Source organism: Zootoca vivipara, chromosome 2 (genome assembly GCF_965207765.1).
Source record: "Zootoca vivipara chromosome 2, rZooViv2.hap1.1, whole genome shotgun sequence".
Lineage (NCBI taxonomy): Eukaryota > Metazoa > Chordata > Lepidosauria > Squamata > Lacertidae > Zootoca > Zootoca vivipara.
Genome location: NC_142584.1, coordinates 13,547,003 through 13,562,653, shown reverse-complemented (window position 1 = coordinate 13,562,653; position 15,651 = coordinate 13,547,003). Strand labels below are relative to the sequence as shown.

Here is a 15,651-nt window from a genome sequence, read left to right as displayed (position 1 = left end):
GTATACCTGAGCCCAACCACCAAAGACACAGGAAGCAAGTCCTTTGATCCAGAAGTGCTGCATCTCACACATCGGCTGCGAATGTTTTGCAGTTGTGTCTTTTCCAGATTTGTTTGCTGTCTGAGCACTGATCACAGAGAGAGGTGGCTGGTTGTGCTCTGTTGCATGTCTCCACTTGTGCGTGTGCGTTCGCGGGGAAACAGTGAGGACCACAAAGCAGAAGGGAAGAGGCGATGCTGTGCCTCCTACCTGGAGCAGCAGAGAGGACTGATCTCTTGTAAGCGACACCATCTCCCTCCGTGGTGTTTATCAGCCAACTTTCCTGCAGCGCAGTACCGTTAACATATAATTTTCCAGCCGAACTTAGCGAGACAGGGAGCAACCCCGAGCCGATCATGCGCCGGCTCTCGCATGTCGGCGGCGGCACGAAGCAAACGCTGGCCCAGGGGAGGGGCGAGGGTGCACAGAGAGAGGGGAACAGAGGAGGCGGGTGACAAAGCACCAGCGAGAATCTGGAAATTGTATTCCACTGATACGCCAAGCGCCTGCGTGTCTATTTATGTTTCTCTGTCTTGTCGTTTGTCTCGCTCACTCTGGCTGGATTTTCGGGGGATGACATCTCATTATAGCACCGCTCTGGGAGAACGAGGTGGAGGAGATGAAAAAAGAGGGGAGCCCCCTTGTGCTGCGCTTCTCCCCTCCCCCCCCATATCTCTGCTGCCTTTGCAGGCCTTTTGCAAGGAGTCCTGCCTATCATTAGAGCACATTTCCAGGGAAAGCAGACCCTTCAAGTTTCCCTATTTTCCAGGGACAGTCCTGGATTTACAGAAGCCGTCCCGGTTTCTGATTTAATCCCGGAATGTCCTGCTTTCCCTTAGGTCCGGATGTCCCTGTTTTCACCAGAGAGGGTATGGAGTTATGCAACCCCTGAGCCAAGGAGATAACCTTTAGAAGACATCTGAAGGCAGCCCTGTATAGGGAAGTTTTTTTAAAAAAATGTTTAATGTTTCATTATGTTTGTATATACGTTGAAAGCTGCCCAGAGTGGCTGGGGCAACCCAGTCAGATGGGTGGGGTACAAATAATAAAATGCTGCTGCTGGTGGTGGTATAGGATTGCCCCTATTTTCATCGGTGAAATGGTAGAGGGTATGGGAAAGGGGTGGGTGGGGGGAGGAATGGCACATAGGAAAGGTCACAAACACCAGGCACCGAGAGAAGCATGGTGGCATTGGAGACTGCGAGCCAAAACTGGAGTGCTGGACAGGGCAGATAGAAGGACAGAGATAGGAAGAGATTTGATGCATGGAAGAGAAGGAACTCGCCAGTAAGTTTTCTCCCCGCCCTCTGGCCAGAAGTAGCAGCCAAGCAATTGATATGCCTTAGTGCCCAGCCTCTGCAACGGGAGATAAAGCTCTTTCCGCCTTGCCTTGAGATGTTTGTGCTGCTACGCTCGACTGCAGAAGGATGATCCCGACTCCCCCTTCAGCAGGTGCCAAGCACCTTGGTTAACTAGTTAGGCTCCGAAATGCTCGGCGATGCTCTGGGCTTGGGGGTGTGCCTGGCGGGTGCTGGCCTCGAGTGCCACCGGCTTACTTGGTGGTTGCAGAGAAGGGAAGCACCATTAACATTTTCACACGGTGTCCCAAAGGTCTCTCCACCCCACCTCACCCATGTTCTGCCACTCCAGGCAGCGCTGAGAATTAAAAAGGGCCCGTTCCCACACCTGGCCACCCAAGGCAGAAAGCAATGACAGAAATCAGCAGTTGCCAAAGAGTGCCAGGCACTGATGCCAGGCCTAGCAATGATGGTGCAGCTCAGTTTAGGATTTAACCAGAGTTTTTGTGTTCTATTCCCTGACCGGAGGTTACTAGAACCTGGGTGGACACCTCAAGAAAGAGCTCAGCTCGCCTTTGGGGGTGGGTGAGAATGTTTTTGAAGAGGGCTCCCTTGGTAGTTCCATCTCCCTCATAGGTTTGGGTTGGTGGTGGCCTGAGAGGGGGCCTTCTCGGTGGCAGCCCCTCAGTTGTGGAATTTCCTCCCTACAGAGGTGTGTCTGCCTTCTTCAATATACAGCTTTTGGTCAATGTTGAAGACACACCTCTTCACCCAATTCTTGTGACTGTATTAATATGATAATGATAATGATAATAACGTATTATTTATACCCCGCCCATCTGGCTGGGTTGCCCCAGTCACTCTGGGCGGCCCCTAACAGAATATTAAAAGCACGATAAAACATCAAACATTAAAAACTTCCCTAAACAGGGCTGCCTTCAGATGTCTTCTAAAAGTCAGATAGTTGTTTATTTCCTTGACATCTGATGGGAGGGCATTACACAGGGCAGGCGCCACTACCGAGAAGTCCCTCTGCCTGGTTCCCTGTCAGCGTGCAGCGAGGGAACCGCCAGAAGGCCCTCAGAGCTGGACCTGTGTCTGGGCTGAACGAGGTGGTGGAGACGCTCCTTCAGGTATACTGAGCCAAGCCATTTAGGGCTTTAAAGGTCAGTACCAACACTTTGAGTTTTGCTTGGAAACGTACTGGGAGCCAATGTAGGTCTTCCAGGACCGGTGTTATATGGTCTCAGTGGCCGCTCCTAGTCACCAGTCTATCTGTTGCATTCTGGATTAATTGTAGTTTCCAGGTCACCTTCAAAGGTAGCCCCATGTAGAGCGCATTGCAGTAGTCCAAGTGGGGGATAACTAGAGCATGCACCACTCTGGCGAGACAGTCTGTGGGCAGGTAGGGTCTCAGCCTGCGTACCAGATGGAGCTGGTAGACAGCTGCCCTGGACACAGAATTGACCTGCGCCTCCAAAATGACTCCCAGGCTGCGCACCTGGTCCTTCAGGGGCACAGTTACCCCATACAGGACCAAGGAGTCCTCCACCCCCGCCCACCCCCTGTCCCCCCAAAACAGTACTTGTCAGGATTCAACCTCAATCTCTTAGCTGCCATCTATAATCTGTTTTTTTCTAGCTCTGAATTTTAAATTGTTGTAACCGGTCCCGGGACCTGCTGGCAAAGTGTGGCCACTCCTCCTTCTCTATATTATTATTAAAATTTGTATACCGCCCCATACCCGCGGGTCTTAGGGCGGTTCGCAGAATAAAAATCACAACATAAAAACATAAAACACAAATATCATGATGCACTCAGGTGTGGCTCAGGATGATTCAAAACATCAGAATCTGGATGAACAGCCAAGAGCTAATACAGCTTGATTCCATCAGGGCTGAGTTTCAAAAGAGAGCCCTGGAACTTGTTCTGAAAGTCTAAAGGCTGACATAGAATATGTGAAACCATAATATGCTTAAGGCCGGGTGCTTCTGAGAATGTGCAGAATGTTTTCTGGTGGCCAACTGGAACGACTTCCAGGTTGAGGAACCTCTCAACGGGAACGCATCTCCTTCACCCAGGGAAGCTGGTACAGTAATTGGGATTACGGACCAGGCGTAGTCCCCTGTCCTGTGGATTCCCGTGACTGTATGTAGAAATGGGTGCTGTGCATGCTGTTTCTCCCCCGATCCTGCTGTCAGGGCTGCACACTTGGAGTTCCTCCCCCCTAGAAAAGCAGCCACGGGGCCTGTCAGCTGTTCAGAGGACTGGAAGGACAGCATTTAGCCCCATGGATGATCAATACGATTGCTGCTTTCCTGAGAGGGTTTTACGTCTGCACAATGAGGACCATGGTTTATAAACTGGGTGTGCTTAGATGTGAACCTTCCTATGGCTAGGAGATGCAGCTGCTCAGCAAAGGGACAAACGTCTGTCTGATCCGATCTCCTCCTCTCCATTCTGTCCTACAGTCGCATTAGCTAATGGTTTAATTTGGGGAGCCAGCCAAAACGTCGATCCCTATTCAGCGGGGCTCTCTCCCTGCTCTGAAATGGTTAAGAGAGAATTGACTGACTGCAAAAGCTCCTGGCTCACATTGAGGGGAAGGAGTTTGGGGCATTTACTCCTACTGATCTGACCCCATAGCTTCTGGTTCCTCTCTTCCTCTCGGCTAAGACATTCCCCTCGCTCTTTCATTTTGTAAAATAAGTTGAGATGCTGCTTTTTATCCTGAAAACGGGGCCTCAAAGCGGCTTGCGATAAAGCAAACGGCACACGATGACATCAATTAAACAGAATAAAAGCCAGGAGCAGAACAAAACAAAGCATAATCAACACAGGGAGATTAAACTTCAAACTGAAACAAAAAGCAATTTTAAAAAAATGCAGGGAGCTGCCTGATACAGAGTCAGAACAATGGTTTATCTAGCTCTGTACTGTTACTGAAATGAATGGCAGGAACTTTCCAGGGTTTGGGGCAGGAGTCCTTCCCAGCCCTACCTGAGATCTTTTGCAAGGAAAGCAAATGCTTTCACTGAGCTACAGTCCTCCTCAGAGTCTTAGCAGGGAGGGGGCCAACTGAGCCTTTCTAGAGGGGGAGTTCCACAAGCTGGGTGCCACAACTGAAAAGGCCCTGCCTTGTATCCCAACACTTGTGCCTCCGAAGATGAATGGAATGCATTCCAGGGTCTCCGATGTTCAATGCAGAGAGGGAGCAGGAATTTGAATGGGAAGAGGCTAGAGCAGGACGATATCTGGTTTTCAACACTGTGATCTATCACCAGCCTAAACATCACAATATACCAATATATCACAATGCCTGAAATAAGGATGGAACTATGCAGAGGCACTGGCTGGCTTCACGGTTTCCCCCACATTGTGATTTTTGCATAGCGCGCGCACACACGCACACACATCATGATTCGCAATACAGTGGTACCTTGATTTTTTTAACGTAATCTGTTTCAGAAGACCGTTCAAGTTCTGAAAAGTTCAAAAACCGAAAACTCAACAACTGATAGCTAGGCCTCAGGATCTTGCACTCAGCAGAAGCCAGGTGGCATTTTCGATCTGAGGTGTGTTCGAAAACCAAAACATTTACTTCCAGGTTTACGGCTTCATAAACCGAAATGTTTGTCAATGGAAACGTTTGAAAACAAAGGTACAGTGCCACATAATAATAATAATTTATTAATAATAATAATAATAATTTATTTATACCCCACCCATCTGGCCGGGTTCCCCCAGCCACTCTGGGCAGCTTCCAACAAAACATTAAAATACAGAAATCCATCAAACATTAAAAGCTTCCCTAAACAGGGCTGCCTTAAGATGCCTTCTAGAGGTCTGGTAATTGTTGTTCTCTTTGACCTCTGGTGGGAGGGCATTCCACAGGGTGGGTGCCACTACCGAGAAGGCCCTCTGCCTGGTTCCCTGTAACTTAGCTTCTCGTAGCGAGGGAACCGTCAGAAGGCCCTCGGCACTGGACCTCAGTGTCCGGGCAGAACGATGCAGAATATTGCCAGGTCAAAAATTATGAAACCAGTATCACAATACACTGGTACCTTGGTACTCAAACGGCTTGGCCCCCAAACGCCGCAAACTCAGAAGTAAGTGTTCTGGTTTGCGAACATTTTTCGGAAGCCGAGTGCCCGACACTGCTTCCGCTTGAGTGCAGGAAGCTCCTGCAGCCAATCGGAAGCCGCGCCTTGGTTTTCAAACAGTTTTGGGAGTCGAACCGACTCCCGGAACAGATTAAGTTCGAGAACCGAGGTACCACTGCATCAACTTCAAATCCATTTATCCCCCAACCCTAGAAGAAACTGTCCTCCAAATATCCTGGTTCCATGCTGTCTCAGTCTAGGTGTGTTTACATATGAAGCAGAAGCCTTTCCCTCGCCTTGAGAGGCGGGGGCTCCAAGCTAGCCACCAACAGTCCTTCCATGGCTGCACATGGAGGCTCATTGTGAAAAAGTCTCAGCCCCACTGCTTTGTAGACAGCCAGCATCGCGCTACTGCTGAAAGTAAGCACAGCCAAGAGAAGCTGGCGGTAGCAGCTGTGCGGCAAGTGTGATCTAACCACTCAGGACGCTGGAAGTATGGGATCTCTTGTCCACTTTTCCGCAAGCAAGCCTACAACTGGTGTGGTATTCTGCCTTGTGCCACCTCCCCAGCGCAGAAGACTTTTGCTCCTTCAGGGTATATTCTCCCTGAATCCGGGCATCTAATTCCTCAAGCCACAAGGAAGAAGTGCTGCAATTGCACCACTTTAGTGCAGAGATCAAGACTGCACTCAGAACTCAGTAACCAGAAAGAGACAACAGATCATACATGTCTTTTCCTTTTCTATTTTTTTTAAGAAGCCCTTAGGGAAATAAATGCAGGCTTGATTGCTGGGGAAATTTTGAAAGCCAGCAAGGAGATCCATCACCCCAGTGATAGGACACTGCCTCACAACATAACACCCACCCCCCATTTTTCTCTGCCCTGGTCAAATTCTGGTCCATGCCCAAGTAGTCATCTCCCACCTTGACTGTTGCAGCAGCCCTCTCCACTTCAGACTTCCTCATTCCCTCCATCATCTCACTTCTATTCCAAACCTTTGCTGTCAAAAATATTTACCTCTCTTGTCACTCAGAACATGTGATGTTCCTTTTAGTGCCTTTTGTTGGCTTCCCATCCCCTTTGGGGTCCTGCGCGAACTCCTTGTCCTTACGTAGAAAGAGATCTGTGGCCTTGCCCCACCTTGCTCCCTTCTGCCTCTTTTTGGTTTCCCTCTTTTATGTTCCTGCTCCTTTATATTCTCTTTACGTCTCTCCTCCAGCTCCCTCACCTTCTCGGCCTACTGAAGGTCTCTTCCCGCTCTCTCAAATGATCTCTGCCTGTTCTCTCTTGCTGCTCCTTACAAGTGCGGCTGCCTCTCTGTGATGTGTACATGGCACCACCGCTCTCCCATCCTTCAGATCCATCCTCCTCAAACCCCACTTTTCCCACACGGTCTTTGACTTATCCTCTTTTAATCGCCATTCCCAGTTATAAACAAGGTTCAGGTAACAACAGCTCACACTTCTTTCCCTCCCTGCATTGTTTCCAACTATCTGTAAGTTATAGTCTATAAGCTCTATAAACAGATACCCCCATCTCTGTTGCCCAGTGCTATTTTTCTAGAAAAAGAGGTGCCAGAACTCACTATGAACACCTCCCTCATTCTCTTAGAATGACAATAGCACCCATCTGGGTTCCGGCGAGTTCCTGCTAAAAAAGAAGAAGCAATGGTGTTGCCTATATAACCCTGAAAGGTACCACACACCCTGACAGCCCAGCAGGGATAGCCCAAGACATTTTGCCACCTGAGGTGAACCACAAAATGGCATCCTCCCTGCCAGGGAAGAAGGGTGGCTAAGGATCTACATCAGGAACAAGGGAGGAATAAAGATCCACATTGGGATCTGCTGCCCCTGTGGATCTTGCTGCCTGAGGCGGTCGCGTCAGTCAGCTTGCTTCACAGGTGAGCTGGCCCTGAAGCCCAGTCTCCTTCTCTCTCATTGCAAAAAAATTATTACCAAACAAATGCAGACAACTTAATTTACATACTTGATACTTCCAGCTTCATTATGGCAAGTGGAATCCCAGGCAAGCCCTTGGTGGCAAAAAGCCATCTGAGAAGCCCACTTGCAACTAGCCAGAAATTAGGAACGGAATATCGTGAGACACTTAATCTCAGGGTTGTGTGTTCGATTGGTGATTCCTGCACTGTGGGGGGTTGGACTAGATGTCCCTCATGGTCCCTTCCATGAGTTAGCCCATCCAGCTCAGTATTCTCAACAGTTGCTGGAAGTAGCTCTCCAGGGTTTCAAGAGCGGAGTCTCTCCTTGTCCTTCTTGAAGGTGCCAGCGACTGAACCTGGGCCCTTCCGCATGAAAATGTCGCACCACGGAGCTACAACCCAGTACAAACCATTGGTTACTTTTGGTGCAGAGTTTGGACACCCCTAGCTATAAGGTTTGCATCCTAACCCTTCCTCTAAACCCAGTTTGTGCATCTGATTGGATCAAATGGATGATCAATGGGCTGAATCTGCTGCTTGAGGATGCTGGTGCCCACATCTCTGTCACTTTCAGACTTCATTTTTTCTCTCTGTAGTCCTGCTGTGGGGGTAGCAATATATTTTAGCAGTCATATAATTCTGCTTCTTCCCCTGCTCTCATTAAAAACAAAACTCCCTTGCTAGGGAGCCTGAGCCATTATTGCAACTGCCCATCTTGAGGTGGAGGTTTTAAGTGACTTGGTGGCTACACTCACGACAGCAAATAAATAAATAAATAAATAAATAAATAAATAAATAAATAATAATTTATTATTTATACCCCGCCCATCTGGCTGGGTTTTCCCAGCCACTCTGGGCGGCTCCCAACAGAAAAATAAAACAATCGATTAAACATTAAAAGCCTCCCTAAACAGGGCTGCCTTCAGATGTCTTCTAAAAATCTGGTAGCTGTTTTTCTCTTTGACATCTGATCGGAGGGTGTTCCATACGGCGGGCGCCACTACCGAGAAGGCCCTCTGCCTGGTTCCCTGCAACTTGGCTTCTCGCAACGAGGGAACCGCCAGAAGGCCTCGGTACTGGACCTCAGAACGATGGGGGTGGAGACGGTCCTTCAGGTATACTGGACCGAGGCCATTTAGGGCTTTAAAGGTCAGCGCCAACACTTTGAATTGTGCTTGGAAACGTACTGGGAGCCAATCTAGATCTTTCAAGACCGGTGTTATGTGGTCTCGGCGGCCGCTCCCAGTCACCAGTCTAGCTGCCGTGTTCTGGATTAGTTGTAGTTTCCGGGTCACCTTCAAAGGTAGCCCCACGTAGAGCGCACTGCAGTAGTCCAAGGGGGAGATAACCAGAGCATGCACCACTCTGGTGAGACAGTCTGTGGGCAGGTAGGGTCTCAACCTGCATCCCAGGTGGAGCTGATAGACAGCTGCCCTACACACAGAATTGACCTGCGCCTCCATGGACAGCTGTGAGTCCAAAATGACTCCCAGGCTGCGCACCTTGTCCTTCAAGGGCACAGTTACCCCATTCAGGACCAGGGAGTCCTCCACACCTGCCCGCCTCCTGTCCCCCACAAACAGTACTTCTGTCTTGTCAGGATTCAACCTCAATCTGTTAGCCGCCATCCATCCTCCAAGAAGCCTCCCTATAGTTTTTGTGCTGCTTTCCTCTAGGTTGAGGCAGACAAGCCCCGTCAGTCTGATGCAAAAGAAGCCACAAATCGGGCTGGCTGCCCTTCGGTTTCCCCCCCAATCGCATCTGAGGCACATTGCGAGATCCTCCGCCCGGTAGCCGTCTTCCAGATCTGATAAAGCATCGCACGCAATGCAAGCCCATCCGCTTAAAAGCTCACATGAGTCACCACAACAATCCAATAGTACCGAGCATCAAAATAATTCAGATGATGAATAAACAGGCATGGTGCAAACCCCATTCTATATTAAGAGATATACAAATCTACAGCTGGGAGAGGCCCTCGTAGCAACGAGCATCTCCCCACAGGCCTCGCGATGTAAAGGCCGAGTGAAGAGAAGGCAAGCAATGCTCAGTTTCCCCCACAGGACTTTTCCTCCTACATCTTATTGGGACTGGGGAGGGGAGAATCAAGGCATCTCTAAATCTTGTTGTGGTATCCACCAAGACAGAAATCCCTGCATCAGCACGCAAACACACTCTTCAGAAGTCTTAGCCATGTAAATGTCCACCACAAGGCCTCAATATGTCCACACAGTTGCCACAGATACAATCAACTCAGGGTTTAATGCTCACAGCCCTAGACTCCAGCAAGGTCTCAGCTCTGCTTAAAAGAACGAGGATATCTGTTATAGGCCCTGACTTACTTCGGTCCTTCGTACATCGTTTGTCTCTCTCTGCCCATCAGAGATAACATGCTTGTTGTATACACACAATCTCGTACTCTTGACACATTTTGGCCCCTGTTTCATCTCACTTGCCACAGACAGACTTTCCCTCCCCACCCAACACGAGCACCAAGCCACGTCTACCGGCGGTTTCACAGCAGCCAAACCCTTTTCGCTTTTCAGAGACCGGATCCGAGAAAACGGCGACTCACCACTTTGAAGTCACTGGGGTCGCACGGCGTCCCACGGAACGTGCAGGCAAGCAGCATTTCCTGGATGTCATGGCCGGCTCGGTCGGAGAATTCCCGCATGTTGAAGGGCTTCGGCTTGAAGTTGCGGAAATTGGCCTTCTCCTGGAGGATCTCCAGCTGCTTCTCGTCGGCCATTTGGGTGTCTGGGATTTCGTACCTGAAGGAAAACGCACAGCTCAGTCCCAAGGGGAGAAATGGCTCCACTCCAGTCTCCCCAGCTTGCTGGGTTGTTTGCTATGTCCACAGGGAGCACCATGCCCTCTGGTGTCCCTGTGCAAGAGAGGAGCTGATGGAGGGCAGTCTAGGAGCACTGCAACGGGGAAGGGTAGGGTCTGAAGCATTCTGGGACATTGCCATTACAGGCAATCGACTGTGAGCATCTTGCAGCACACAGACATATGTGCAATTAAAGCAGGGTGTAATTAAAGCACCATATTACCCCTGAGATAATATGCAACGGGTCTCAATTCCTTGCAAGGGCTGTCTGGCATTCTCAAGACCATGCTGTTACTTTTTTCTTTAAAAAACTGCAACTGCAACTTGCAAAGGTATAACATCTGGGTGGGTTGGGTTTTTTTTACATGAGTAACAAATATTCTGTGCTACAGGAATGAGGGCAAAAAATGTGGTGGGGTTTTCTTTCTCCTTACCCCAAACATTTCTTTCTTTTTTAGTTAGACTTTTTTTATAATGCAATATATGCATGTTTGCTTAAATCTATGCCAGTTGTGGAATTTTCTGCACCTGATGGAAAATTTGGGTTAGGTTTTTTAAAAATTATTATTAATTGCAAACCGACTAAATCCCAGCATATGGATCGGAAAGAAATTTGGCCTGGCAATTTGCACTTCTTGAAACAGTTTATGAACCAAAATGCAGCCATCCTCTGACCTTCACACTTCTCCAACTTTTGCAGTGCGGTTCTCCAGCAGCAACAGCAACAAAACATGTTTTTAAGGTTTTATATTTTACTGTTTTATATATGCTGTAAACTGCCCAGAGTGGCTGGGGAAACCCAGCTATAGATGGGCGGGGTATATATATAAAACATATTATTACAAATATGCATACATCAGGTGACTTCTTTCTTTCTTTGTGGAAAGCGGTGAATGTTTTGGGTTGTGTGTTTTTTAAATAAATTATATGCCAAGGCTACTTTATCGATATCTGGCTCTTACTTCCAAAATGTCCCTTTGCGGAATCTGTTTTATTAACATGTCTGCAAAAGTACAGGGAACCTTCTGTTTATTTTATTCCAACGGCAATAATGTGCTCCACACAGTTGTTGCTCTCCACTTTCCTTGTGTGTTGTTGTGTTTGAAAACCTAAACACATCTTTTTAAAAATAAAACATTCTTCTTCAACCAGGCCTTTGGCTGATCAATATTCTACAGCCTTTTAAATGCAGCTATGGGAAGGGGAGAGGATTATTATTTTGTTGTTTGGGTTTAATTATCTACTGTGTTTCATCTTGTGTCTTATTCTGTGAACTGCCCCGAGATCGCTTGAAGAAGGGCGGTACATAAATTTAATAAATAATAAAATAGTAATCAATAAAAGTAAATGCTATGCCAGAAGACTGGGAAGTTCCTGGAGCAGACAGGCACAGAAGAATAGCATGGAGGCAGTGGAGCAACTGGGAAACTTTAGATCCTGGACAAAAAAAGATCTTATGGGATGGCCTCTCTTTAGGCCACAAGTTGCCAACATGCACCCTGTGATTGTACATGTGTCCACAGAGGCCTTCCCTTGTGCCCACAAGCTCTCCTGCCCTCCCTCCCATTGAAATTAGACATGAAAGAAATATTCCATTGTAGCCAATATTGCAGAGTGCAGGCGTGTGTTGCCCACAACAGTTCTCCAGTTTGCAAAGGTGCCTGAGGGCTCCAAAAGGTTGGCAACCCCCATTCTGGATGGTACTAAACTTATTGCAAACTCTGGCAAGTCAGTCCTGTTGCATTGGGGAACCCTCCTGCTCATTCTGCTCAGTGGGGTCCTAGACTTTTGCACCTTCAAATCCATCCCACCATTACCTAGAATGAGTCGCCCATTTATTCACAGAGTGCAGCTGATCTGGGAAGTTTTTATAAGCCAGCAGTACATGGCTGGCTGACTGGGATTACCCAATTCCAAGGACCAGGAGGTTTCTAGGCTATGATGCCAGAGTCTCAAGCTGCCTGCAGGAAGCTCCCCCTCCTACCAGTGGCCCTAGTGGTTCAAGGACCAGGGGGATCAGCATCTGTCCCGCAGCGCCCGATAGAAATAAAAGATACCACTTTCAGAGATGGCTAGGGCCAGCTGCAAAACGACTCAGAAGATGTTGCTCAAAATAAAATAAACCCAGTTCTCCAACACGAAATCTCAAATCAAGCAAATTTGACAAGGCATGTGTAGATTTTGCTTACTTTGCATAAATGTGATTGTGTGCAGTGTTCTGCATCACACATTGGATCATAATTTGAAATATTTTTGCACGGAACTGTGCATTGGGAGAAAGATGCAGCAGGCAAGAGTTGCATGGCTGAAGGAATATAACTAGAACCCATGGGAGCAGGCAGAGCAAGACCAGAAATTATTACAGGCCTTGGGACTTCACATTGCTGGCTTTTCGCAAGACCTCACACGACCATTAAGGCTGGATGGAGAGATGTGGCTCCACCCCCACCCACAATATTACTTACTACAATTCTCAGAAATCCAGATTCATCACCAGATGGCACATTTTGCACATAGAGAACTGCATTAGAGAACCATCGCTTCAAACATGTGCACACACAGCCTGCTGCTCCTTCCTTGCTAAAACCCCCTTGCCAAGAAATGATTGCAAAAAGAAGGGCATTGCTTATGTTACTTTCGTAGACCAGGAAGCCAAAAAGATGAGCCCCACTACTTGAGACAACAGCTGCCAAGTCCAGTCAAAAAGACTGTGGACTTCTGTTCCAAAGACCATGAACATCCAGAGAGACAAGCCAGGAGGAATAGCGTTCTTTTAGCTAGTTGGTCCATTTTGATTTGGCCATTGCTGGAAGTGTAATGGCTCAGACCATCAGCCCGACCCTGGGCAGCTGTTGCCTACAAAATGCCCAATTTTAACTTACGGATTGTTCTGGCAGAAGATGTAGAAACAGCAAATAGGTTAGACAGCTCGGGGTGAGGAAAGAGAAGGGTTATTAGACAAATGCACAGAGGAGACGTCTATCACAGCTATTAGCTCCGATAGCTAAACAGTCCCTCCATGTTCAGCTGCAGTTATGTCACTTCATTCATACCAAAGAGTTGGGACCAGGGATGGGCTGCTGCCTTGTAAGTTTCCCAGAAGCTTCTGGCTGGCCATGGATGGAAAAGGAACTCTGGACTATGACTTCTTGTCCAATCCAGCTAGGCTCTTCATGTGTTTCTTATGCTCTGAAACAAGGGGCCTTCTGCCCAGATGTTATGGCACGGTGACCTTTTAAATAAGGAGCAGGCTTTAAAAGAAAGGAAGCCCCGTTCAAAACGGACCATTCTGCATAACACTGCCTTTTTATACAGCCCAAGATCCTGGCCAACAACAAATCAAAAAAATTAGGCACTAGGTAGGACAGATTCTGCCATACAGAATGGATTTACAACATCCCCGTTGAGGCAGAGGGATGTGAGAGCATTTAAGCGAGCTGAATTCTGGGCCATCCTGACTTAGAAACCCATGCAAACTTAGCAACAAGACTTCCCTCCCTCCCTCGGTGTTTGGGAATATAACTGGACCACGATGCACTCTGCCAAGGAGTTGCAATTCTCTCCAGCAGAGGGCAGAAAGGTGCCTGGTTGAGATGCGGTGAAATGCACATGGGGGTTCTTCCTTAGGGTTCATGCTCCGGAGCACTTAAGAGCAGTCACTAGAACAAGCAGAGAGCGACTGCAGCACAGCTCTGCTAGAGACAAGCAAAGAAACTCCCACTGCATAACTCCTGTGCTAGCCAACCTTCCATAAACCCAAGTGGTCTCTTGCCCACTCACAAGAGCCACACACAGGTGTTGAGTTTTAGTGGTCTTATCCCTGGATCTTCTTGAAGACACCTGCAGGGAATTTTAAGGGATCGTGCCTGTAAGACTGCCAGGGTGGGACCTTCTTCAGGGCCTGTCCAATTGGTCCTAAACATTACCCTGTTCCCATAGGGACCAGCTCTGTTAAGTACCGGGAAGTGTGTGTGTGTGTGTGTGTGTGTGTGTGTGTGTGATGAGGCTTCAGACACAAATGCGTGAAAAGCTGCATTGAAGGAAGGAAGCAATCAGAAGTGCAAGCAGTACTCACAGCTGTATCCACAGTAGGGGAATAAATCAGTTTTGAAGAGTCTTAAAGGAACACGACTGAAAAAGGGATGCCTGGTGCCACATTGCCAGGGGTGTTTCACCCACATGTGCAGCACTTGCAAGGAGCCACATGTGTGGCATGCCCAGCGCATGCCACTGGATCTAGCCTGATGGAGGTGTTTCTGGGCCTGCAGTGTAGCCCATGTAAGTGGCCGGGCATACAGCTCTCCATGTGCAAAAATGCACATATTGAAAGGTGTCAACCTAGCAAATTCCAATTACAGGCAACTCCCCATTTATGCACCAGTCTGGGAACAGTGTCCATAGAACACACTTTGGTGCACAAAGTCCCCCAACACACACACACACACACACACACACCCCTACACATTGGGTGCACACTGTGCGAGGGTCGCAGGTGCCCTAACTGTTGAACGCCAACCCGCAGCGATGTGTGCTTGGGTACCCCGCTCAGCGGGCACGGAGGCCCTGCGCCATCACCCAACCCCCCGCCACACTGGGACCTACCGACTATTGAGGAGGGCCAGCAGCTCACCAGCGTGGTACAGGTCATTCTTGGTCACCCGGCTGAAGCGGAACTCGTTGAGGTTGCAGAAGGTGACAGCCGGGAAGGTCATGTGGGAAGCGGCCACTTCGTCCAGCTTGGTGACGTGCGGGTAGAGGAAGTAGTACTGGATCCTCTCGTTGCACTCGAAGACCAGCATGGCCAAGGAGCCCAAGAAGCAAAGGGTCCAGAAGACGCGCTTGGCGAAGAAGTGCTCGTACGAGAAGATGTGCGACAGGCCGTGCAGCGTGGAATTGCTGGCGAACGCCTCAATGCTCACCGGGTGCCCGTTCTCCACCTCCTCTTCGTCCACCTTCAGGTCCATCATGGTCAGGCCTGGGACAGGGAAGGAGAAGCAGCTCTGTGGCCAAACAAGAGAGGAAAGCGGCGCCGGGTAAGCGCCTGCCCTCTTCGGATCCCTCCACACCTGCTCGGGAAGAGAGCGAACCCCGCCAGCTCCTCTTCCCCGCCTCCCAAGCCAAGCCGTCGTTTAGGGGAGAGGACGAGATCGACGCCGAGGCGCCCTCCCCTTCCTCTCTGGCTCTTCCCGGTTCCCGGAGTTCACCCCTTCTCCCGGCTGCCCCTTTAACCCGGGGTGTGTGTGCGCGCGTGAAGGGGCGAAACTAGGCTTTATTTCACCCCCCCTGGCTCCAAGATCCACTTTGGCAGCCACCCCCTCCCTGCGCATTTGTGGCGCCCCTCTGGAGGCTTCACCAGGGGCAAACAAACCTAGGGTTAGCCCTCCCCCCACTCCACCCCATCTCCCCAGCGTAGCCACGGCTCTGGTGTGTGGGAATCC

General features: G+C 49.1%; 1 protein-coding gene across 1 annotated transcript in view; it reads right to left on the bottom strand.

The window, feature by feature from the left end:
* The window catches only part of ASIC1 (acid sensing ion channel subunit 1), a 180,718-nt gene extending 165,392 nt beyond the window's left edge, over positions 1-15,326 (bottom strand). The window contains exons 1-2 of the mRNA XM_035107940.3: positions 14,816-15,326; positions 9,959-10,154 (exon numbers count right to left, since the gene is read on the bottom strand). Of these exons, the coding sequence (XP_034963831.1) occupies positions 9,959-10,154; positions 14,816-15,180 (561 nt within the window). The 5' untranslated portion in view covers positions 15,181-15,326. The remainder of the gene's footprint in view (positions 1-9,958; positions 10,155-14,815) is intronic.
* Between the last annotated feature and the right edge of the window lie 325 nt (positions 15,327-15,651).